The sequence below is a fragment of the Lissotriton helveticus genome, chromosome 9 (genome assembly GCF_964261635.1).
Source record: "Lissotriton helveticus chromosome 9, aLisHel1.1, whole genome shotgun sequence".
Classification (NCBI taxonomy): Eukaryota; Metazoa; Chordata; class Amphibia; order Caudata; family Salamandridae; genus Lissotriton; species Lissotriton helveticus.
In genome coordinates, this window is record NC_136070.1 from 1,087,869,561 (window position 1) to 1,087,896,247 (window position 26,687).

Consider the following 26,687-nt stretch of genomic DNA (forward strand, 5'->3'; position numbering starts at 1 on the left):
TTCTGTGGTGATTTGACAGAGGGGTGGTGGGAGTATGTTCCAGGCTTTGGAGCCCAGTTGGGGAGGGATGTAACAGTTAGCGGTCCTGTGTTTATGGCAAAGCCAGCTGTTGTGCCCACGTGGGGTATAATAAAAGGGGTTCATCTCCCGTCACTACGATACCGAGTGTGGTCTCAGTCATTTGCATCCCTTGTAACCCCCCGCCCCCTCTTTGCAAAATAGTATTTGGTAGGCCGTGCATCTGTACTTGCCAGACAGGACGGCACACTTAGCACGATAATCTCACCTTGGTGATTTTATCACAACATGAAAGCACTTCCCAAATGGACTTAAACAAACACAACACCATTTAAACCTTGCACCTTAAACTGTATAGCATGCTATCCCTTTGAGTAAGCGCACCAGCGCTCCACATAAAGATGATAAACGCTACACAAATAGTACAAAACAAAACACCACGTGCTCTTTATTGCGAAGTTCACGTAAATACCCCCTGGATTTTTCCCGTCCGTGTTACTAATGTGTTAGTGTCACAGCACAGCAAAAAGTGTTGTTCCTGTTTCCTTTCTGTAAAAGACATGGATTCAGCTGCATTGAACCAAAAAGTAGTATGAGATGGATTTTACAGTTGCATTAACCTATGGCATTTTACCATTTAAGTGAACAACAACACAAGTTGAGAATTACCAGGAACGTGAAACTGTTTGCAGTTCTTTTCCACCACCTAGTGGCTGAAGGGCGCTGTTGCCGTATTCGATTATGCCCATTTCTGTAATTGAATGCTGCGTATATGACCATTGGTGTCAATGCATACACGTTATAAGCATTGTTTCCTGAAGTGATGGCTTCAAAAAACAGGACCGGGACACTTTGTCTTTAAGGGTTTTAATAAATGTTACTGAGATTCCACAGTTTGCTTTGTGGACATGCGACCAGCGTCCTCAACCACTGCACTATCTGCCTCTTTCTGCTGCCACCGTTTATTTAAGTTATTTGGTCTCCAAAGAGAAACAATCTTTTAGAACAAGAACATTATATCAGAATTCAGCCGCTTCTCTTTGCAGTTTTTTCACTCTGGTGTTCGGATAAAAAAAATTTAACAAGAACTGCAAGATAGCCAGTCGTGTTAGTATATCCATGTCTTGGACGCTGCGTCCTACTTTTTTGTTTTGTTTTATTTACTTTTCTGAACTTCGGAAAATGCGAATGTGAATGCAGGAACAAGTGTTATAGCTGCTATGAGCTGAGAACTCTGTGCCAGTTCACCGGTGGGCAGGGCTTTAAGTGGGATGAAAAAACTGGGGGGTCTCTCAAGGGGCGTGGGCTATTTTATTAAGGGTGTGGCTTAAAAACACGTAAGCTAAAAGTTTGTGCTTAGCATAGTCTACCTCCTGACTGGTATTTTGTTGTTTCTGTCATTTTATCCAGATATATGATACAAGTAACATCATACTTACAACAAGTCAGGACTATTGGCTTTGTCAATGGTTGTTAGTTGCATAAGATAAATAAGCAGCAACTGTGGCTTGTACATAATATTGAAAAAGCTTCCACATAAAGCCCTGGTGACACCACGACAATGCTGCTGCTCCTTAGTTCTAAAAAGAGAAGAGAAAGCCAGAGAGAAAATGACTCGCTTTAAAGGATTTCCCTTCCCATATAACGCTCGGAAAAAACGGACCTTCTGTGCCATGGCACAAAACAGAGCCAGATATAGACCAGTTTCGAGGCCTTCGTAAAAAAACTGGCGGTGCTCAGACCCGGTGAGACCCGGCCCACTTAAAGCCCTGCCGTTGGGGAGCATTTCACGGAGAGAGGTGGCAACTATCGGAATGAATGTGCCCTCAGCTCTTTTTTTTCAGATTTGTTTTGTGAGTAACTGTTGGCTGCCACAACGCAAGTGAAGACTTAGGCAACGAGGCATAATGACCCGGCTTTGATGTATACAGGTGCAATGGCAAAAGCGAGTAATGGTTCAGAAACGGAGACTTTAGCTTGATTCTAGCCGGAACCGTAAGCCAGTGTAAACCAGAGAGGAAACTATACTTACATAAATTAAAGAGTCCCCTCCGCCTTATGTTTGCAGCATTGTGGCTTACTCACATTGGTTTTAGAAGTAGCTACTGCCTTCGCGTTTACATAGCCAATAATATCTCCTGCGATGATGGTTGACCCCTTCCTGTCAGAGGATATTATGACCTGTCTGCAGCAGGATCAAGTGATAATTTGAGCTCCTAATATTACTCATCAAATTGTCCATGGAAAACCGCTTGCCAACAAGTACCCCAGGCTGTCTACGTCACCCCGAGCAAGAGCAAACTGACACCTTCAGTGGGGTAGGCGCAAAGCGAGTTAAATGAGTAAAATTAAGTAGATACCAGACTTACAGTACACTAATATTCATGTGATCATTCTACCAGAACATCTGAAATCCTGTCTCATTACAGTGGGGTAGGCGCAAAGCGAGTTAAATGAGTAAAATTAAGTAGATACCAGACTTACAGTACACTAATATTCATGTGATCATTCTACCAGAACATCTGAAATCCTGTCTCATTAGACCCTTGATACAAATAGCCTCACAATATGAAAGACAATCGGCTACTTTTTTTCTTTCAATTAACCAACCTGCATTGAGCTGCCTGTTTACTGTGATCCGAGTAAGACACTGTGAATGCCCACAATGCAGTAAGAATTATGAGATCGTGTCTTGTTTTCAGCAGTATAATTTAAATGCTCTGTTTGTAGTTTGGCTGCGGCCAGCCGGTAAATTGAAGGAAGATTTACTGGGGCCCTTCACAGCAGATGCCTTAACCCAATCAAATATTTAAAAATGTAGAGTTTGCAACCAATTAAGCATTACATATCTACTACCATGCTTCTCTTTGTTGTCAATTTATTTATGGCAGGGTTTGAAAAAATAAATGTATTAGCTGAGGCCCAGATTTTGAGTTGGGATTGCACCACTTTTTTGGCACAACCCCTATGCCAAACCTCATTTGGTAAATCTCATAATGTGCCTAAATGTACTCATGATGTACTTGATAAACTTATGTGTGAGGTCTTAATACCTGATGTCATTTCTTGTGATGTCACTTCCATTGATGTGACATGCAATGTCACACGTCGTGACATCATGCGCTGTGATGGCACGAGTCATGATTTCACTTACATACTGCCTAACCTGGTTAGTCCCCCACTTCTCTTTTTAGGACTTGTGCCTTGCCTAAATGTAGTAAGTTGCTGTGGTCGAATCAGCATCTGGTTTTCGCAACCTCTACCTTCTGAGGAATCACAACAATGCTGCCTTTTTGCAATGGAAATCCTTTCATTGTAAAGAGACTATATGCATGATAGTTGGTGAGGGACTCCGCGGATGCCGTGTCTGTGCTCTCCTGAACCACTGTCTGGACTGAAGACGTTGAATTGACTTACTCTGGGGACAAAAGAGGCAGGTGCTTCGGTAATCTGGTTACTCATGGGGAGCGGAGTCTCGAATACCTGTCCTCCAACGACTCTGGAGAAGTCTTCTCCAGGGCCCTCAGTGAAACCCACTCCTAGGAAAAAAACACCTAGGGTTTCACACACAGACCTCATACCACGGATCTCTCCTCCAGGGTACGACTTCAAATGAAGCATTAGTTCCAGAGCAATGAATGGCCCTGACAGTGCCATACCTTTGATCCCAGACCTACCTCAAAAGAAGGGCATGATGTTCGGCGCCGCCCACTGATCCTGAAGTCACTCTGAGCCGAAAACACCTTTGGCATGAGAAACGCCTAGATTTTGATCCTTTATGCCAAGACACCCAGAGCCAACCGAGCCAGTATTGGAACCTAGATTGCCTCAAAATCCACCCTCTAGCTCGCACTCATTGCCAAAGAAAAAAGCTGCTATCCTGCCCTACAGCGGAGAAAAATTGACATTAACCCAGTCTCTTTTTTTTTTTTTATATTTCTTTTTATTAATGAAGAACACAGGAAAAATCAACAACAGGTGTCTTACTTCATGGAATGAACAACAAATATACATACATATGGCGAAAAATAGACGGGTAACCCCAAGGTAGAAGCTGAAGCATGAAATAATACTGGAGTGCGGTCGTATAAATGCAATAATTTCAAATCCAGTCTAAACGACATTATTCAAAGTCCACCACCCATAGGTAGCAGGAGTATCGTATTCGAATCACTTTCGAGTGTCAGGAGAATTTAGGAAGATGAGCAGTGGACAAAATGGCGACCGCACCCAGCTCGCAGCAATTAAAAGGCCATACACTGTGAGAACCATGTAAACATTACGACCCCCACGTCCCGTCCACCCACCGAGGAGGATAACCGTTTAGGAAGGCACCCATTGTCAGGATATGTGTAGGATTCAAAGACATAAAAACAAAGACAATACAATAAACCCCACCCTGCACCCCTGCATATGGCTATTGCCTAACCCCAACTAGCAGTGTGCCTGTCGCCCCAACTAACTAATACTAAAAGTAGTAAAAAATGGAGGAGCAAATTATCTTACAGAGTCCCGGACTCCCCTCCCCCCGTCATAAGGAAAGTACAGTACAGTAAAAAAAATCCTTAAGGATACACAAGCAAAACGAATAGGGGAAGTTACAGGCACCGCCCAACCTCCCACAAGCAGTATGGTAGCAAATCCCGTGTCCATTGAAGTCATAATGTCAGAATGGAACAGTCAATCTCATCCTAGGCCCTTACCATCTTCCTTGCAAACTCCGTCTGGTAGAACCACCGCTTTCACAGGAGAACCAAGTTTTGAAAAGAGTTCAAAAAAGTTCAGTCTGGAATAAATCAAAAATAGTAGGTCCCCGAGAACCCCAACCACACTCATATTCTCCCTCACCGACAATGATATTTCCTCCGTGGACTTAGTACGACTTATTGGGGGGGGGGGGGGAGACAAAAGTGCAAACCGCAGGTCGCTTCTCAATGTCCCCGGGTATGGGGAAACAGGTGGTTCCACATCTGATGACAGCAGTCTCGGTTGTTGCGATCGATTCGAAGTTCCAAGTTCGCAAGTGGGCGGCCGCGCACCGACCACGGGCCTCAATACATCCTTCTGCTCGGTGCCTCCATCCTCCGTCTCAATGTACACCTTGGAAAACTTAGCTCGTGCCGGGCCATGCAATGAATCTGAGTCCGGTCCCACTCTCCCCGTTTCAGCTGCGCCAGCGATCATTTTGCAGACAATGGCGTCCAGATGCGAGTGTAGTGCGCAGATGGCAGCCAGTACGGTCTTCAGCGACGGCTCATACTCCGTCTGGCCCATCTCCGCACCTTCAGCTACAAACATGGTCTCTTCCCCGAAGACCTGGGTATCTCCGGGGGAACAAGCGAAAGCGGAGCGGATAATTGCAGACGGCGACTTAACAATGAAATTGCAGCAATTCGTACTCCGTTACCGCGAGCGAGGACCCCAATCCACCGAATCCCGGGGGGGCAGCAAACCGGGACTCCGGGATGGGGACCTCCGCCCACAGCCTCCGTGTCCAGTCGCGATTCGTACGATGTTAGTCCGACTAACCGACCGCCATCATTATCGGACAAGGATAACCGTCACTTCGGGGGACCGTACCCAAGTCGAGTCTCACGGCCGATGTTGTTAAACTGAAACCCGGCAGGGCCAGTACTGGAGGCCCCGGCTCCCAAGCTGGACTAGGCCGGGAATTAGACCTCGGTATAACTCCGTCAATCAGGCCGATAAAATTCTCGGGATTGCACCTTCAAGCTCTGCAACTATTCATCCACACGGAGGTCGGGCGTAAAATCAGGATATGTGCCACGATAATCCCCCTAAAAACGGAGGTCGGCGGAGCCGGGAGCTCACGCGGCCATCTTGGTTGCAAGCGTAGCACCTCCTCCAGTCTCTCTTTTTTTTTTTTATTTAAATATCTTTATTCAAAATGTTCCATTTCTTAGCGCCACCCCGCCTCCCCCCAAACCGGAGTCGAACAGGTATTCCATTGATTCCATAATACACATTAACTCATGAGCATTACAGTGTAGCTTTGCCAATGAATCTGCTTTATCATACATTTGATTAATTTTCAAGAGCAAGTATCTCCCTTAGAAAAAGGGAAGAAGGAAAAGAAAAACAGACAAAAAAGGAAAATACAGTACACTCCCATTAGTTTTGCGCGGTGCACCATTGTGTAAGAGGAGTCCAAATCCTAAGCCCCCTTTTGGCTGTTTACCCTTCCTTTTGTAGATGGCCACCTCAATGTTGTATATGGCTAATAATCTAGCTAGCCACTGTTGGAAAGAGGGCGCTATAGGATCTAGCCATGCCGAAGCAATGCATAATCTCAAAACCGCCATTGCAACAAAATGAAGCTTGCGGCCACTGCCGGGATTATCCGGATCATCTGCCCCTAGTAAGATTAACTCACTCGATAAATCGATCTCTCTATGGAGAACAGACGTAAAAAATCTCTCTATGTCTTGTTTTAGGATTGTTAATCCGGTGCAGGTGGCGAAAATATGAATAGAGTCAGCATTAACCTGCCTACATCTCGGATAACAGGTCCCCTTGCCGCTCCCCCACTTGTCGATGTTATCTGGGGTGTAGTATACAAAAAAGCAGGTTTTGTAAAATTGTGCCTGGAATTTAGTAGAAATTAGGATAGTTTGAGCTAGCTGGCAAGTATGCAAAAATCCCTCGGTTGATATATCTAATTTTCCCTGCCACTTCTGTGAAGTTTTCTCTAAATAATCGGGGAACATTGCGGTTGGGGAGGCATAGACTCCGCCAATGGTGTAGTTCCAGTGTGAATGATTGACTCCACTAAAGTTGTTTTTACGCCTAGTGTCTTCCCCCCTGGGTTGCGTAACAGAAAATCCCTGATTTACAGATGTTTAAAAAAGTCCCGCCAATCCAAGTGATGTTCATTTTTCAGGTCTTCAAAAGATTTAACCCCGTATGGGGTGAAAAGGCATCCTAGCTGAGTTATTCCCACATTGTACCATTTGCTTATGCAATTATCACTAAAGATGGTTGCCGGGAGGATTGGGTTATCCATTAAGGGGGTATAGTGTGAGATTTGCCCTAAGCCTAACATTTTCCTTACCACCTTCCAAACCTTAAACCCACTATAGAGTGTTTTGAACTTAACTCTTTTGTGGTAGCTATCATGTAGATGTCTCCATAGATACCCTCTGCTTGTATTGCCCGGAAGGAGTTGGAATATGGATGGTGTATTGTCATCCCTGCCCGTTTCCTCCGTCCCCGTATTTTGTTGTAGTTCCCTGCTATAGAGTAGCACAGATGCCCAGTAATACGCTTTTAGATTGGGAAGAGCAAGCCTGCCTCTGTCCTTGGGGAGAGTGAGAAGTTTATAGGCCCCCTGGGGTTGTTAATATGCCCAAATGAAACTAGAAAATGTGCGTTCAATTGATTTAAACCATTGGTGCTTGAATTTGAGACAGATTGCTGTTAGACCTGGCATCTTTGGCGTGGTTTCCCCCTATCTTTTTGCCTCTACCTCCTGTATTTTTGATGCTGTGCTGGATTTCGTTTTTGCTGGTTTAGATGCTTTGGACACTCTGCCACTGCTGATCAGTGCCAGAGTGTAAGTGCTCCATGTGTAAATTGTTATTCTGATTGGATATACATGTTTGGTATGTTTGTATCACCATGAAGTCCCTAGTAAAGTGCACTGGGTGTGCCAGGGCTGGTGATGACAAATGCTACTAGTGGGCCTGCAGCACTGATTGTGCCACCCACAGGAGTAGCTCTAAAATGGTGTCTCAGGTCTGCCACTGCAGTGCCTATGGGCAGTTTAGCACTGCCATGTCCTCCTGGCCAGTGACCCCACTGACCAGGCCTAACCCTTCCCTTTTTGTGCACATCAGCCACCCCTATGGAAGGCCCAAGGTACCCCCCTGGGCAGGGTGCAGTGTATGTGAAAGGTAGAGCATGTACTGGTGCAGGTAACATGTTCTGGTAGTGAATTACAGCCATTTTCGTTTTTCACTATTGTAAGGCTATCTTGCTCCATAGATTAACATGGGGGATGCTGGCTACAGTGGTTAACAGCATTTCTTCCCATAGGAACAAGATAGGACATAAGTATCTAGTATCCCTGAACTCAGAATTTAATAACACATCTTTTAGGAAAGGTTGTTTTTAAATCCTGGGTTTGAGAACAGCACTTTTAGAAAGTTGCTGTTCTCTTGTCTAACCCTTCTGTGTGCCTGGGCCTGTTTGTGTATTGACTGTCTGGTTTGTGAGTGACAGGGGCAGGGGAATTCCCCAGCAGGATGGATGAGTCAGCACTAGGCTGAATGACTGCAGTTGCAACTGGAGTGGTGGGAGGAGTTAGCACCTGGGCTGAATAGGGCTGTGCCTGCCTTCCACAATGCTGGCTCCACCCCCCTGCTGGGCGGCTGAGGACCCTGCCCCTCACTCTGAAAGGAAAGATGCAGCCAGCAAAACAAAGTGCTCAGGATCCACCCCGAACTGGTTCAGACCGGGCTCAGGGCCCACATGCACCAAGAGAACAAAGACTTTAGGGGTATAAGTACAGGACTCCTGACAACAGAAAATTAGATCATCCTGGAAATCAAGAAGGAACCTCTGCCAAGGAGAAAGCTGAAACTGAAGAAGGAAGATTGTCCTGCTGTTGCTCTGCTGGACTGACCTGTTGCTTTGCTGCCAAGGAGAGGGGAAGGACTTTGCTGCTGAGCTGTGTCCCCTGTCTTGAAGGAATCTCCAAGGGCCTGAGTAGAGCTGGCTCCCTGTTCTGAAGTCCCAGGAACAAAAGGACTTCACCCCCAGCTTCCCTGAACTCTGCTGAGAGAGTTCTGTCCTTCCTAGAGTGCTTGATCCAGTTGTGGGGCCTCTGGAAGTTGTACCTGAGCTGGGAAGCTTGAAACTAAGCTTGAGTGACTTTTGAACTTGAAAAGTGTCGCATCGATCGCTTGCGGAGCGCATCCCCGACAGTGCGAGAAGTTTCCCGCCGCTACGGAGGTCGAGAGCGTCGCAGCGCCTGACGCCGCTGCCAGAGACGTCGCATCCTTCGTTTGCGGGCCGCACCAGACCGGCGCGGGAGAATCGAACATCGCTGCGAGTATCGTCGCAGAGCCTGTCGTCGCTGGGTGAGATCGCCGCACCGCTTGCTTGCGGACCGCATCACGTCGCTGCGAGCATCGTCGCAGAATCAACGCATCGAGGAGCTGCGAGAGAAAGGATCCCCGCTGGACCGCGCATCGTCGCCCCGGAGATCGTCGCAGCCCCTACGAGATCGTCGCATCGTGCCTTTGCGAGAACAGACTTCCTACGGAACCTACGCACCGGAATCCATACAAGTGGCCTTCCTCCCCATACAGACCGGATTCGTCGCAACACGCCCGCTGCTGCAGCGGGGCTGTCGCATCGCCTCCCCAGGGTCTCAGGAGCAACGCATCGCTTGTTTTCCACCGCATCAGCTTCTGCTTTTGGAACTTTGTTGCAACTAAAAGGTACTGTGAGTAAACGTGACGCAACTGTGAACTTTTCACGCATCAGTAGAGAATTCTATCGCAACGTAGAGAATTCTATCGCAACCTTAAGAACTCTTTTTGAAACCATATTCTTGAACTGTGTATGTTGGATTTTTGTCGTTTTGGTCTTGTGTAGTTTAGATTAAAATACCTTTATTTTTCTAAACTGTTGTGGAGTCAGTTTGTGGTGTTTTCACTGTGTTACTGTGAGTGTTGGTACAAATACTTTACGCATTGCCTCTGGTTAGCCTAGACTGCTCGTGCCAAGCTACCTAGAGGGTGAGCAGGGGTTATCTCAGAGGGTTATCTCCTTGCCCTGACTAGAAGCAAGGGTCCCTATTTGGACAGTGGTACCTACCTCTGCCAACTAGAGACCCCCAGATCTAACAATTGCTCTGAACAAATATAACATTTTAGGGAAGAAAACCATTTTAACTGCATTTGCTCTTCCAATAATAGATAAATGGAGGTTGTCTAAGCGGCGTAGATCCTTCTGTATTGAGCACAGCATTGGTTTTAGGTTAATGTCTACCAAATTCTCGAGATCAGAGGAGATTGCGACTCCCAGGCAGTAGCTTTGTCCACCACTCGACAATCGTCCATTCTGCTTTTTTTGTTCAAAACAATTTGTCTTCCCTTGATTAAGCGCATAACCAGAGACTAATCCAAACTTGCTAGCTTCTCTCTCAATGGCGGAAATGGCTGTCGTAGGATCAATGAAGACGATCGCGATGTCGTCTGCGTATGCGAGTGTTTTTGTTGAGTATCCCTGTAACTCAATAGGGGTAATTTCTCTATTCCTTTCTAGCCGGCGAATGAAAGGGTCAATGTATATTGCGAAAAGCAATGGTGAGCATGGGCAGCCCTGGCGTGTTCCTCAGGATATTGTGATTTCCTTAGTTAAGCTTCCATTGACCAGTACCACTGCTTTGGGGTTAGCATACAGTTTTTGTACAGCCCGAATGAAGCCTGTTTGGATCCAACCTTCGAAATAGAATTCCAAAGAAACTGCCAGGAGACCCTATCGAAAGCCTTCTCGGCGTCGAGAAGGATCAATGCCATAGGGTCTCCCGCAGTCTCCATACCGTCAAGTAGCGCGATCACTCTCTAAATGTGGTTAATGGTTGATCCCCCCGGCACAAAGCCATGTTGGCTCTTGGCGATCACTTGTGTATCATAGGGGCGACCCTGCTGGCCAGGATCTTTGAATATATTTTCGAATCAGCATTGATGAGAGGTGTGGGGCGGTATGATCCTAGCTGCTCGGGAGGTTTTTTTTTGGGCGGGGGGGAATAACTATTTTAGCCCTAGACCAGGAGTTGGGAGGATGGCCGCCTTTAAATATGTGTATAATTAATTCTACTAAAATGTTATTGATTTGCTCCAGAAACGTTGAATAAAACTCGGAAGGGATGCTATCCAATCCGGAGGCTTTCCCTTTTGGAAGATTTTTGACGGTGATTAGGATTTCATCTGAGCTAGGGGGTTCCTCCAATATGATCTGAGCTTCCTCAAGCCTCTCACCCTCGCCTCCATCAAAGGAGCTTTCTATCTCGGCTAAGTCCCCCCTGCCTTCTTCGGTGTACAGATCTCTGTAGAACCGCCAAAATGCTTCTCTAATCTGTTCTCGATCCTTTAATTGACACAACAGGATCATTGATTTCCCTGATCAGATTTGAGGTTGTTTGGTGTTGCATTCGCACTGCTAACTGGTGGCCCACTTGTTCGTTGACTTCATAAACCAGTTCTCTTCGAGCGGTTGCTTTCCTGATTGACTTGTCAATAAAGATGTTAGTGATAGCTACCTTAGCAATTGCTACCTGACTTAGGGATCTAGAGTTTTCTTCGGCCGCATTTCCCCCACTTGTAGCTCTGACCAATTTTTTTTCTGGCTACCTAAGATTTCCTGTAAGCTCTGCATAGTTTCCCTCTCTAGCTTATTTGCCCTTGAAGAGTACTGCATCGTCTCTACACGTATCCCTGCCTTCAAGGTGTCCCATACTATGTCAATTTAGGCGCTGCCAATATTATCGGCTAGAAATTTGGGGATTCAATCTCTCATATGAGTACAGTACTTAGGATCAATCAGCAGGGCTTTTTCAAAAGTCCAGGGTGTAGGTTCTGATTTTACGGGTAGAATGGCTAGAGTACAGATTAGGGGATTGTGGTCTAATAATATCCGAGGCAAATTCTCGGTTCCACAATTACTTTTGAGTGAGTTTGGCATTAAAACATAATCAATTCTTACGTGCGTAGAGTGGATTAGAAAAAAAGTGTGCCCTGTGTCATTAGCGTTGGATGTTTGCCAGCCGTCCATTAGTCCGTGTACGAGGCTCATATTTTTCAGAGACCTAAATACCTTTGGTTTACGGCATTTGTACAGCCAGTCATTTTTCAGAGACCAATCTGACGGGAGGTTGATGTTGAAGTCCCCACAGACCATTACCGGAAGAGGCCGATGCGCGAGCTCGTTGGAGATTTCGTCAGACAGCTGGGTCATTCGTATTGCTCCCATATATAGCGCATGGAGTCAGCTTTTGACCCTTTCCGTATTGGCATTCCGTAATAGCCCATCAGCCAAATTTGTCATATTTAGAGTGGTTAAAAACATACCCGCTGCCTTTTGCCAAGATTGCTACCCCCCGTACCCGTGCCCCTTGTGAAGAGGCACAAACCAACCTATACCCTAGTGTGTTTAAAATATGGCTTTGAGATCCCTCTATGTGCGTTTCTTGGAGGCATACAATATTCGCCCCCAGGTTCGTAATCCTATTGCTACCATTTGCCTTTTTTAATATCGTTCAATCCACAGATATTTAGGGATATCACATTTAACCCCCCCCCCCATAATTTTTTAGATAGGTGTCCTAGAGATATCAACACGAGTGTCTAGTTTGCAGAGCTGATATTACTCATCTTGCCATTTTCCTTCTGTACTCCCTGGAACGCTTGCTCTTGTTTGTTTTGGTGACTTGTCTGACCCATCCGCTCCCCCCCCCGCCCCCCCCCCCCACCCACCACCAATCTTGGAGGTTACCTGGCCGCCGCTGGGACAGGGGTTTGACGTCCCTCATCATATCCCCCCGTGAGCCCGCTAAGCCCCCCCTGTGTGAGTTGAACCGTTTAAAGAGTTTGTAGTAGTGATGGCTATGAGCAAACCAGAACATAAGCAAAGTATTTAAAAAACATTTAAAAAAAGAACACCCCACATCACATCTAATCAAGTTCATAGTACCAACCCTCTTATAGTGCACACAGTGGGATAAGAGAAAATTCAGTGACGAAAAAACAGAAAGAATTCCGAGTGGGTGCGCCTACATTGGACCACCTATCATTGTTACTATAGCGATCCTTGTTTATGTCCTGCGATTTCCTCTAAATAGTTTTTGGCCTGAATTGCAGAGATGAAGCTACGTGTAGCCCCTTGAAAAATCATTTTGAGTCTGGCTGGGTTTTGTAGGTACACCGTAGCCCCCAGTTTCAAAAAAGGGATCAAAGAGCTGCTTCAGTCTCCACCTGCGCTCGACCGTGGCGTGCGCAAAATCTGGTCGGGTAAAAAAAGCTATACCTTCAAATGATCGCTTGTTATTGGGTCTAGCCAGATCATAGAGTGCTTGCCGGAGCAAAACATTTCCCAAAAATACCAGCATGGCCCGGGAATGTTGCTGTGATGCCTGGGCCCGCTTATTAGGGAACAAAGGAAACTGGTGAGCTCTGGAACTTCTTTGTCCCAATTCTGCAGCTCTGGAAATTCCCCTTTAAGGAGTGAAATCATAAACTTCCTAGGATCATCCTTTTCAACTCCCTCTGGAACCCCCAGGAATCACAGATTGTTACGTCTCTGCCGGTTTCCTTGCTCTTCTACCTTCCACATCAGGTCCTTAACAATTCCTTTGTGTTCATCGTTTTGTTTTTTTAGCTTAGTGACATCCTCTTCGAGTTGCTCAGTTCTTACTTCAACTGAAGCCATGCGGTCAGCGATTTTTGCACAGGTCTTTCCTACTTTCCTGACTGCCCCCTGTAGTTTCTTTGCAGCTAGACGAGATCTCCAGCTATCTGCTTTATCTTCAGCTTGGAAGCTCTTAATGGACTGTAAGATGTCGGTTAGAGCAGGTTTCTTGCTGTATTCGTATTGTCCCTGGTTCTCACTCCTTTGGTGCTTTCCGTGGTAGTCTGATTGCCGCGAAGGTTTATTCGGGGTTAGAGAATACCGTGAGAGCAGTTTCTTCATAGTCCCACTTTAGCTCGGTGTTATCTTCTTTGTCAGAGGAATCGTAGTCTTTTTTGCGTTGGTCCCTGCTCTTTTTTTTGTGCCTTTTTGTAGAGCTGCTTGTGTTTCAGAGGGTCAGTGTTTGAGCTACTGTACCACTTAGCTCCCTCCTCCTCGCTTGAAACTGAGATGCTGATGTCAGAGAATTCAGATTCCTTGGTAAGGGAATAGAATTTATCCTGATTTTACATTATCAGGGGTTTGTGGTACATTTATGGCCTCTTGCAACATAGGCTGCCACGTTTCACACAACCTTTTTTCACCTTGCGGTAGCTACGCCTCAGAACCGCCAGCACAGCTTCCCATTGCAGTAGAGCCGTTCACTGCCTTAATTGTGGAGCCAAAACCTGAAGTGATTAATGGTTGTAAGCTGCCATTTTCTTTGGCAAGGCGTGTGGTGTTTTTCTTGATTACTGCCAGTTTTGCCATCTCACTTTCAGTATTTTTTTGATCCATGCATTCCGTCCTCTCGCCCTTCCCCCCCCCCCCGCATTTGGATTTAGCTCCCAGGGCATCTGGCTTTTTTTGCTGTGTCAATGTATGCGCTGTGCTCACCTGGGAGGAAGTAAGGGTATTCTTCACTTTGACACCGCGCGCCCCCTTCCCGGTCATGTTGCCTTGTCCAGCGCTGTAGAATTGTAGCGCTACGAGGGTGCCAGTTGATCCAGGTCCAGGTTCACTCTTGCCGGTGCTGCCTGCGCGAGTCTGCCGATTTCTTCTGCGGGGCAGGAAAGGGCCGCTGCTTCCTCCTGCATCTCTCCAGTTCCGCTGCTGTGTCGATGCGTCCAACGATGTCAGGCAGGGTGCATGCAGGGCAGCAGTGATCCAGGATGCCAGAGATGTGCAGTCGTCCTCGCGGGGATGGAGCCACTGCAATTTGAGCCTCAGGGTGCCGGTAAGAGGAGCGTACAGGGCGCTGGGGGGGTCCGTCTGGAGCATTACTTATCCTCCACAAGGTATCCGATTTCAAAACCTCATTAAAGCCGCATCATAGCCATGTATTTTCCGCTCACACGGGGATGCTCAGTCTCGGTCTTCTTTCTAAGTGCAGCTGACACCAGTGAGAGCAAATGGAAGCCCTTATAAAGCATCTTCCAATTCTTAACCCCTTGCAGGCTGATGACGAGCTCAGCTCGTCATGAGCGTAACCTGCCGTGCGCTCATGACGAGCTGAGCTCGTCATGTAACGCGGTATTTTTAAAATTACCGCGCACAGCGGGAAAAGCCGCCGCAGCGATGCAGTTAAATAAAAGCGAGAAAATGAAATAGTCCAAGATGGCAAAATAGTTTTTAATTCCAACATCAGATATATGCTTGAAGCCGCTAATATACCCTTCCGCAAGACCAACACCAGCTTGCTTCACCCACTGCCACACTTGGGTTAGCGTTTCTGGCTTCCACCTTGAACTACAGCAGAACCTCATTGGCTTGCCATTCAGTGATGAATACACCTCTTCGTACCACAAGTTGACTGGATGCTGAAGAAAATTAAAAAAGACACTAACAATGCAAAGTCAATAGGAGTGAACCAAAACTAGCAACAGAAGACTGGTTGTCATCACCAACTGTTGCGTATTGTGGCAGAAACAGCAGGATCCCCATAACACACACAGTAGCAGCCCCTTTGGGAAGGTCAGTCGTCCAAGCAATAAACCAGACATGGTAACAAATTCATTAAAGCCAGAGGTGCTCAAAACAAGGGTGACTCCACCTCCAGACAATGACCTTCCATACATTCCCCTAGACTGCTCAATACTTGTCGAGGGACCCATCAAATTATACCGTGCCAAGATGAATGCTATAACCTTAGATCAGTAGATGCTTTCCATCATAGCCCACAGGTACTACACCCAGTATATGACCTCCCCTGCACAACATCAGCCAAGACAGCCTACAGCTGCTGTTAGAAGTAGTGCAGGCATTACTCCAAAAAGAAGCTATACAACCCGTCCCACCACATTTGCAAGGTCCAGGAGTTAGATCTGTTTGCTTGATTATCCCAAAGAAAGGTGCAACTGACACCTTTCTTCCAATTGGTCAATCATTACATCATATCACCAATGCTCGGTGTATCAACTGATCAGGGATATTTCCTTACGCCAGCCCCCCCCACTCCTGCTTATCCCTCATGTAGAAAGTAAGAGGACTTGAACACCTCATGATCTTCAGCATCACATGCTGCAAATGGTGGAAAATAATACTTAATTGCAATAATCAGTTGCAGCTTGTAGTGTTGTCATTCACATATACCCCCCCCACTTCCCCTAATGCGAGTTCACAGCATGTCATACAATTAAATTACATAATATTCCTCTACCAGTACACACACTTTACGCCTTCACATCTCAACACCTCCACTTACGTGTGCAAAAATAGGTTTGTGAGACCTAAAGTCACATTCCTGATTTGTACAAACAGAGATGGCAGACATCTAACCTAGCAAATATAATTTACCAGTATGGAAACTCCTCCATTATGGTGGGTTTCTGCATTGGCAGATCCTGGTTTAAGGGTACATTTGTAGGCCTTTTTGGATAGATCCACATAGAACAAATACATGTTTGCGGGTATTCAGCTATCAGATGCATATCATTTTCCACCTTGGAAGTCATCAGCGATGTACTCCCGGCAAGGGAAAGTAGCAAATCCATTTTCAATATGTGAATGAGGAAGAAAGGCCCCGACATTAATGTAGGTGTATGGAAAGAGATATGGGAAAACAAAAAAAAGTGAGATCTGCAAATGCACATTTTGCTTGGTTGTCCTCGTGTGCACCTTTCGGTTTGAATGAACTTTGCTATATGAGGCTGCTGCTCCTTAAAAAAAACGGTACACTTTATATTGGTTCTTGCCCTGATGTGGTGTTTGGCATCTATCAGCTGGTAAGGACTGAGTAGGCTCTCTTAGTTCCTGCATCTTGGTTGGATTGGCTACTCACCATCCTTCTGCCTGCATCTGCTGGCACCTGTGGAAACTTTGCCAGTGAGTTTGCATGAAAGGTCTACATATGCACCGTGCACTTTTGATGAATTTTGGTGCTTTGAAAAAACAAAAGAATACTTTATTTAGTTTCACACCCTGAAGCTCCTGTCCGCTTAGGGGAGGGTAGTGTCTCATTTGGCTGTCTCATTTCCCTCCTGTTGCCAGGATTACCCCCTCTCCCTCTCACTACTAACCTCTATTATTTGGCACCTATACAGCTATGTGTGTAGAATACCACTTTGCCGATCAGCCAATAGATAGGGGAATAAATCACTGGTCAAATTATTTCAGCTGCCAGCCTACGCTGTCTCAGGAAAAAATCCACTGGGGATCAGAAAGTGCAGGGGGCACTGACGCAGTCCGTGGTGATCAACTAGGAGGCAATCCAAATAAAAAATCCACTGGGGATCAGAAAGTGCAGGGGGCACTGATGCAGAGTGTGTTGATCAACTAGGAGGCAATCCAAATTCCTTTGTATTACAACTAGGAGGCAATTCAAATAAAAAATCCACTGGGGAACAGAAAGTGCAGGGGGCACTGATGCAGTGCGTGTTGATCAACTAGGAGGCAATCCAGATAAAAAATCCACTGGGGATCAGAAAGTGCAGGGGGCACTGATGCAGTGTGTGTTGATCAACTAGGAGGCAATCCAAATTCCTTTGTATTACAAAGGTGTACCAAAGTATCCTGCAGGCAATGCGTGGAGTATCCTATAGGTACAGTGGACATAGAAGAAAACTCCAAGATGGTTACCTACGAATCCTAAGACAGAAAACACTGGGCACGCAGAACAGAATTTCTTGCTACCTTACTTCAAGAGAACGGCACGAAATAGTATCTGACCGTGGTCTTCAACATGCTTCTTCAGGGGGGAGGGGGAGGCAGTGTTTTCGGCTTAGCTTTTCCAGTAGTATTATTTAGTTTAGCTTTCTATCTGGCTCCTGTCAGCATCTGTATTTTCAACCATTTCTCTAACTTTCGGCTCCAATCAGCTTTGCCATAATAGTTTGTTGTCAGGCCTTGGCATGGCCTGTGCAGAGGCTTGTTGAGTCTGTGAGGATAAAACAAGGTAAGAGAGTGATTCCGAACTAGCAGTTATAAACAGTCAAAAAAGGGCAATAAGGGCAAAAAGGGCAATAAGCTAAGTGCACTTATAAAGACCTAAGTAATATTGGTGTTTGAAAAATAAGACTTGAACAAGAAAATTGAAATGCACGGGAAGAAAAAGAACAACATTCAGTTGGACATCAGAATCTACCAATGAACTCAACAGAAAAGAAAATGGACAAAGTAACTGTTCCCAAGGTCACATATAGAAGAGGAGCTGGGTTGTTCTCATTAATAGGCATTGCGTATAGCCTGTTTAGAAAAGCTACAAATCGAATGGTAAGTTGGTACTACTAGTAATTGTCATGTAATGTTGTTTATTTAGCCCAGCAACATAGTATAGTAAACGGCAATAACTCTACATCAAACGGAGTCAGGGAGGCATGCCAGGAAGGCTGAACTTAAAGAATCAGTCTCTTCTTATCTACTGTTCCCCTTACCCCCAAATATCTCTTTTGTCTGAGAATACTTCGGAGTGCTGTGAAGGGGAGGTGCATTGGGAACCACTGCCACATAGTCCTCTTGAAATTAATAGTGCTGACCACTTCATATTCGATGGGATGTTCACTTACTAATCTTTAATCTACTTAGACCATATGTTCTTCTCTCAATTATCATCTCCACAGAGCGAGGCATGCTTTGAGTAGCCAGCATAATACTAGGCACATTGACCAGTCACCCCCCCCCCCGATCTGTCTTTCAACAAAATTATCCAACTGGTTAACTATTCAGATTGTGAGAAAACCTCACACCCTTCCCCCCCACTGTTTTCTCCAGCCCTAATAAACCAGATGTACTCTTTTTCTTTTAGAATGCTTGCATAATGTACAGTTGTCTTAAATACAAATGCACAATGTCCCTAAGCTCCTGCATGATTTACATCTGTCCCAATCACACTTATGGATACACACATTTGAATTCTGAAGACAGTTTCCCCTCGGGAATCTTATAAAAAGCACACATTTGATCTACTAGCAGTAGTTCTACGTGAGGAAAGTTTCAACTTTTTTTGATTTTTAATTTGTGGTCAGTCAATGAACTAACAAATAAAATATACATTTCTGCTGCTATGTTATTCTTTTTTCGTTGCTCTGTTTATTGAAAACCTACTTTCAATGTTAATTGCTGTATCTTAGCTTGTTTTGCCCTGAAAACATCTTTGGCTTAGTTTTTCCATTTTGTAAAACCGTTCCCAGGACTGCACAGTATTTGTTATTCTACTGCATTAACACCATGCGGGCTGCGGGTTTTCCCGCTGTGCGCTGACTTTTTTAAAAACCCGCGGTTCATGACGAGCTCAGCTCATCATGAGCGTACGAGAGGCGTACCTCATGACGAGCTGAGCTCGTCATGAGCGTCGAAGGGGTTAAACCTTTAATTTTCGAATTACGTACAACTCTTGTGGTATGACTGCTTGAGGTCTCCCTTCAGTAGCTCCATCATCCAAAGATGTGCTCTGCTTAGGGAGATTATATCAGATCATTTGCTGTTGTTTTTAGCAATCAGTCCAGGTATTGAAATTCATATTTTGAGCAATATATATAAAGATATTTTGAGAATTGTTTGTAGCCAACTAACCTGAACCTGAATTTTGCATCTAGAGATGTTGTTCACGCTGTCTTTCCTTTTTAATGCCAGTTGAAAATGAGACTTTTCAGTGCTTGCCTAAAATTTACAGTTTTACCAGTTGAGTACAGCTTTTTTTTTATTCACTCTCCATGTTTTACTAAATGGGTGCATATTGCTTTATTCACTCTCCATGAATAGGCTGGCCTTGTTTTCATCTTGGAATAATAGTGTTTTAGTAATTTGCAGAATACTTTTTCAAATGCAAATTTAATATCACAAAACATCAGCTATTTTACTGCTCCACTTATTTCAGGATATATGGAAGAATTCAAGAGGAACCGTTTGTTGTCTATATTTTGCCCAGTTGCTACCACTGTGATTTTGCTGAATGCTTTAACACATTGTGAATTATTTCAACTGTTTTATTTTCATTTGTCTTAAAATAAAAAAAGTGAAGAAAAACTGTACTGTATGACCTTGACAATGTCAGTATTTTGCTGTGTAAGCAAAGATTCATATTAAAACAAGTTAATGCTATTTTTGTGTATTGATCAAAATAAAATGCAGGCATTTAAGGAGTTTTTCCTTTATTTCTGTGACAGGAACTAATGTGCAAGAAGCAAAGCGAATTTTGAGTGAGAGTGGATTACCAATTAGCTCTGCCAGTGACCTTGATGACGCAGCTAAGAAAGCAGTGGCCAGTGTTGCAAAGCTGTGAACCAATGCATTTCAGTCATCCATTGGAATTATCAAATTTACTCGAAAAACAATGATCTTCCCATTGTTTGGTGAATGTAACTCATGTACTTATCACAACTGAATGTTTTAGCAACCATTGTTTTTTTTCAAATTGGGGTTAAAGGGCTGTCTACATTTTTATCATTTCATTGGGCTGAATCACTGATTGCTGCCTATAACGATTGAAGTTATCTTTTACACTACATGTACATTTTATGTAAAAGGAAGGGACATACAGAAGAAAGATGCATCACTGTAACATTATATTGTCATAGCTGTTAGGTGAAAATATTCATTATACTGTTTTGTTGTTGCTGCAATTTGTAAGCTGTACATGCTCAGAGAGCCCAAATGATTTATATATAGACTTTGACTTTGACTTTGATATAGATCATTACCTCACACGACTAATAATGTACGCTGTACTGTTTTTGTGCAGAAAGGATACCTCATGTCTAAGCAAAAACTATCTCATAGTATTTTCGTTACCCATATGCTAGTGTATTCCAAGTTTCATATTTCCTCAATACACAGCCTAAATCTAAATACGGTTTTCTATTAATCGCTCCTATACTGTATGTACATATGTATGCAAAAGTAAAAAGCAGCTGCTAACCTTTCAAAGGATTGTGTACTGTACACTTTTTAACATGTAAATGCATACCAGCATGAATAATTCAACAGTTACTTTTTTAATGATTTGCACTTTTACAGTATTACTTTATCATTAGTACTTGACCCATGAAATGCCCCATTGTAAGATTTTCCCGAATTTGACTTACATTTATTTTTACTTTGATTTTAATACAGAAGTTGTGCTTATAAGTATTTTAATATCTTATGGTATCCATTTAGCATCAACATGATCAACATTTCCTGTCAGGTGATAATTATTCTTTCACTTTTATTTTTCTTTGGTTCTGCTCTACTGGAAATTACCATATAAAAACCTTCCGTTAAATGAGACCGCACACACCTTCTCAAACTGCAATCTCATCAGTTGTAAACGAAACCCATATGTTTTTGTATCCCTCTGTCATTTTCCACTCATTGTCAGGTGGGTAAGGGTATCTTGAAACTCATCTAGTAAAAAAGTGTATTTCAGGGCAAACACTTATAAGTTCAGTAGCAAAACGTATACCATAAGTCAGTATCACATACATGTGGGTCTCATTTGGTTTAGATGGCATAATGAATACACATTACAATTTAAAGTGTTCTAAAATAATATAATTCAAATTTGATATTGATATATAATGTTTTGGTCATGGGTTAAACTAATTACTGTCCAAGGGCTTAATGTTGCTGAACTACCTGAGTTTTACTATAGCCGTACCATGTATATTAAATATACAATTTCCCTCTTTTTTTAATAAAAATTTTTAATTTAAAAAAGCAATCTTGTTTTCTCACTGTTTTCTCATTGAAATGAAATATGTTAATTGTTGTTGTCTTCGTACATTGCCAATATATTCTCTCCATTTGAATTGAATAAAACACTTGTAGTTCTAAATTGCTAAAGTTGTAACTTTCTTCTCCTAGCAGGTGTTTTGGTGTTTTAAAGCTTTACAGTGTCAACATACTTGCATACAATTCGTAGTGCTTGAAGCATATTTTTTATTCCATAGAATGTCAGAGACTGGAGAATGTACTCTGTCAGTACATTTTTCATATGTTTTTAATTATACTAAACCCCATTAAACTCATTAATACATAGGCATTTGTAATATTTCAGTGTAACACCATCTCCCCACAGATTGAGCAATCAAATGACTTATTTGAAGGTAATATATATTAAAAGACATTTGTAAACAATATCCAAATCCCATTTCAAGTCAAAGAGCCTGTTTGATCAATCCCAAATTGTTGCTCTTTACCACCCTGCAGTGCGCATTCTGCCTCATGTACTGTTATTTGTTACCATCCTGGGACCAGGGGTGTAATTGGTAGTCTAGATGTATCATTGAACAGAATTGTCTGTTCACAGTTCATAGACTTTGTGCATAGTTGAGACCTGATTCCTATAAAACCCTTACCACCCCATACAGAACAACCCCCGAACACTAAAATCTCCTTACTATCTTTATACATTACCCATCCGGAAAATTTGAAAATTCTATGTCTAATAACTTTGGCGTTTGTGGACGGAATTGGCTGAAATTTTCAGGAAAATGGAACATTTTGTTTCTGAGCAGCCCCTGAAAATTTGGGGGGGTTTCGTCAAGGGGGGGCCGAGAAAAAAGGGGGGTCCCAAAACGTGTTTTTAACATTGAGTTTTCCATAGGGCGGTTGGCCTCACTTTTAGCCCGAACGGCTGAATGGATTTGCACGAAACTTGGCAAAATTGTAGGGACTGGTAGCCCGATGTGCCTTTGCTAGGTCTCAATATATGTGCTCCAGTGGATTTTGAGAAATTAACGTTCAAAAAAAGATATATATCTGTAACAGCGGAACGGGCAGCGCTCCAGTTCGCGTACTTTTCGCGTTACGGAGCTTTGTGAAGCTGATTGGTTCTCCGGCGTCTGTAAACATTCCAAACAGTCCGTAGCGGCCGCCATCTTGTCTCTCGGTAGGATCGAGAGACAAGAGGAGGCCAAAGCGAAGGGGCAAATGACCATAAGAGTGCATAGTAGATCCTCCCTGACCCCATAGGTTTGATGTGGAGGCTTTAAAAGGGCTCCGCGGGGCAAAAAAAAATAAAAAAAAATCATTTTTTTGGTGGGGTGCGCCCGGTTAGCGTAACGGGAAGCGGACTGGGGAGCGTACTACAAGGAATGAAGAATGATTGACTTTTAAGTTATTGTATGTTTATAGACTTTTTTTAACTTTTTTTTCTGCTGAGTGACGTCTCGGCCTATCTTCACGGGATGCAGTCCTTACCATCTCGGCGTTTAAGCCCAGGGGGACCGGTAGTGTGGGAGAGATAACGGGGCATATTATCAAGGGGGTTTATCTCCGCTTTTTTGGCTTTAAAAGCCAAGAAAGCGGAGATAAAATTATCTCCGTATTACCTAGCTGTCGCTAACACCAGTTAGCGACCGCTAGTAGGAGATAGCGACCATCTTGGGCCCCACTTTGCATGTCAGCACTCCTTTTCCTCTGTGTCCGATTGTCCAGGCCGGTCCCAGGCTATCAGCTAGCCCTGCAGATGTAGTTTATGGCCCCAGCTGTAAAGAATTACCCCTCTTCAAAGGAGTTATAGTAGATCAAGGCCCACACCCGATGAGATCCGTCACACCACACGCGTTCCTACTATCTGAAAACCATCCTGTATTGTGATTGGGGAGGGGACCGAGCCTGAAGCGGAAGATTCAAGGGATGACTCTTTGTACATCAAAGTTTTTACAATTATGTGTCACATTAAAAATATATAGCACTCCAACAAAGTAGTAGGATTATAAAACTTTAATAACTTATAAATATATACAACAAAACAAAAACAGTAAAAACATTTAAACATTTTTAGGGAAAAAGAAGGAAGTAGCGGTCGGTTGTGCGAATAGTCCCAAGGCAGCACAACGTCCAGATTTCTGGACGGCACCCAGGTGATGTTGGCTGGGTGCCGCACTGATTTCGGTATCCGGCGTGGGGCGTCGCGGGGGGTGGGTCATCAGTAGCGGTCTGTTGTGCGAATAGTTCCAAGGCAGCAGAACGATGGCACCAAGGTGATGTCCAGTAAGTTGCCGCCCTCCGAATAACGGCATGGGGCGCCCCGGGGGGGGGAGGCGGCGTGAACGGGCCTCCCCAGGTGGAGCCTCGTCTGCTGTAGTGGGGCGCCCCTTTACCGTTTCAGTTGCCATTCCGTCCGCTTTTGGTCCACTGTGTCAAAATCCGCAATTCAGCTGAGTTGCCGCCCTCCGAATAACGGCGTGGGGCGCCCCGGGGGGGGGGGGGGGGGGGGAGGAGGCGGCGTGAACGGGCCTCCCCAGGTGGAGCCTCGTCTGCTGTAGTGGGGCGCCCCTTTACCGTTTCAGTTGCCATTCCGTCCGCTTTTGGTCCACTGTGTCAAAATCCGCAATTCAGCTGAGTTGCGCCCACTCTTGCGGTGCAGCGATAGGCGGCTGTCACAGGACTCTCAAAATGGCGGCAGGCTCTTTCCTTTTTGGGCCTGGTCCACTGAAATGGCCCTGGGACACCTTGGAAATCGGACGCTTGTCTGCTAGGTCTTGGACCCCATTCTCGAAAGCGTCCCCTCCGCCTTGAGGATTCTACAAAAGTCTTGGGGGCCCCCGACTCCTGCAGGCTTCCGGTGGGGAGTGGCTGCCATGATTGCTCGCGGAATGACCACGACGGAGCCACGAGATGGTGGTGCTTTCATGCTGACGCCAGCTTCAGTCTGAAACATCCAGAAAAAAGGTGGGGCTTTCATCGTTTGGGAAAAAAAAAGTTTTCATCCAATGAAAAGTGTTATTTTTAGGTCATATGATCAAGCCTTCCATCATTAGGAAACCAAAAGTAAAATGAACCAATGAAAAGTTTTATAAACAAGTCACATGACCTGTTATGCGGCATAGGGTATAAAAAGCGTAGAAAATCCGTTGGCACGTGAGGCGGCGTCAGTAGCGGACCGATGTGCGAATAGGCCGAAGGCAGCACAACGCGCCAAGATCCGGATGGCACCGAGGTGGTGTCCAGCAAGTTGTCGCACTGGTGTGGCCATCCTACAATGCTGAAAGTTGGCGTGGGGCGCCCCGTTGGCCTGTGAGATGGCGGCAGTAGCGGACCGATGTGCGAATGGGGCCAAAGGCAGCGCAACAATATTTTCTGAATAGAAGACACCACAAGGCGCTGAGATGCCAAGATCCAGATGGCACCGAGGTGGTGTCTAGCAAGTTGTCGCACTGGTGTGGCCATCCTACAATGCTGAAAGTCGGCGTGGGGCGCCCCGTTGGCCTGTGAGATGGCGGCAGTAGCGGACCGATGTGCGAATGGGGCCAAAGGCAGCGCAACAATATTTTCTGAATAGAAGACACCACAAGGCGCTGAGATGCCAAGATCCGGATGGCACCGAGGTGGTGTCTAGCAAGTTGTCGCACTGGTGTGGCCATCCTACAATGCTGAAAGTCGGCGTGGGGCGCCCCGTTGGCCTGTGAGATGGCGGCAGTAGCGGACCGATGTGCGAATGGGGCCAAAGGCAGCGCAACAATATTTTCTGAATAGAAGACACCACAAGGCGCTGAGATGCCAAGATCCGGATGGCACCGAGGTGGTGTCTAGTAAGTTGCCGCACTGGTGTGGCCATCCTACAATGCTGAAAGTCGGCGTGGGGCGCCCCGTTGGCCTGTGAGATGGCGTCAGTAGCGGACCGATGTGCGAATGGGGCCAAAGGCAGCGCAACAATATTTTCGGAATAGAAGACACCACAAGGCGCTGAGATTCGGTTAGCACCGAGGTGGTGTCTAGCAAGCTATGCAGCTGAGTTGCGTGCGCACTTGCGGCGAATAGGTCGAAGGCAGCACAACAATGTTTTCTGAATAGAAGACACCACAAGGCGATGAGATTCGGTAGGCACCGAGGTGGTGTCTAGCAAGTTGCCGTACTGGTGTGGCCATCCTACAATCCTGCTCCGAATAACGGCGTGGGGTGCCCGAAGGGGGGGGGGGAGGCGGCGTGAACGGGCCTTCCTAGGTGGAGGCTCGTCTGCTGTAGTGGGGCGCCCCTTTACCGTTTCAGTTGCCATTCAGCTGAGTTTCGGCCGCTCTTGATGCTACAGCGACAGGCGGCTGCAAGAGGACTCTCAAAATGGCGGCCTGTTCTTTGGATTTGGGCCTGGTCCACTAAAATGGCCCTGGGACACCTTAGAACTCGGACGCTCGAATTTATTTTCCTTTCCTCTACATGCAAAAAAAGGTAAATGCCCGGTACGTTACACGCTTCATCTGCCACGATGTACTCTCCAGAGGAACCGAAAAAAAATATAGTTATGGTAACTATACCATGCATCGTCATATGGAGAGGTGGCACCGATTAATTATAGTGCTGCATAAAAGAGAGATTTGGAGGAGAACCCCCGACCTGCCAGTACATTCATCAAAGAAGTGGCACTGACAGCATCAGAGGCAAGGGAAACGGTCCCAAATATTTAGAAGAACTTTGGAAACATTAAAATGACATGTTTAGATTGTGGCAAATTAATTTCATGTGGACAGATGAGTGTTACTCTAATAAATACAGCATATGAACATAATCATAGTCGATGGTTGGTAGAGACATTTTGACTATATCCTGGACCTGCCCGTCCTCGCCCAAAATGGCGCCGAAATAAATGGGACTCGTAACTCCTTGTTGTGTACTGGTTGCACAACCTTGATATCACGAGATTCGTATGCAGTTTTGAAGCACATGGCGGGCGGGGACGAGAATAGATTGAGTATTTCGATATCCCTATTGATATTAAGTTCTGATGTGTTATTGATTACTGTACTATTGAAAGTTCGAATTAACGTCACCCATGGTACTTGCCCGCAAATGTATATCTAGATAATTTTATTGTAACTGGCCCTGTCGTATTTTAATTA

The 26,687-nt window shown here is 45.1% G+C and overlaps 1 protein-coding gene across 1 annotated transcript in view; it reads left to right on the forward strand.

Annotated features, from left to right (window-relative positions):
- Window positions 1-21,682, forward strand: part of SUCLG2 (succinate-CoA ligase GDP-forming subunit beta) — a 600,661-nt gene extending 578,979 nt beyond the window's left edge. The window contains exon 11 of the mRNA XM_078661482.1: window positions 20,034-21,682. Coding sequence (XP_078517608.1) covers window positions 20,034-20,149 — 116 coding nt within the window. The 3' untranslated portion in view covers window positions 20,150-21,682. The remainder of the gene's footprint in view (window positions 1-20,033) is intronic.
- The last annotated feature ends 5,005 nt before the right edge of the window (window positions 21,683-26,687 follow it).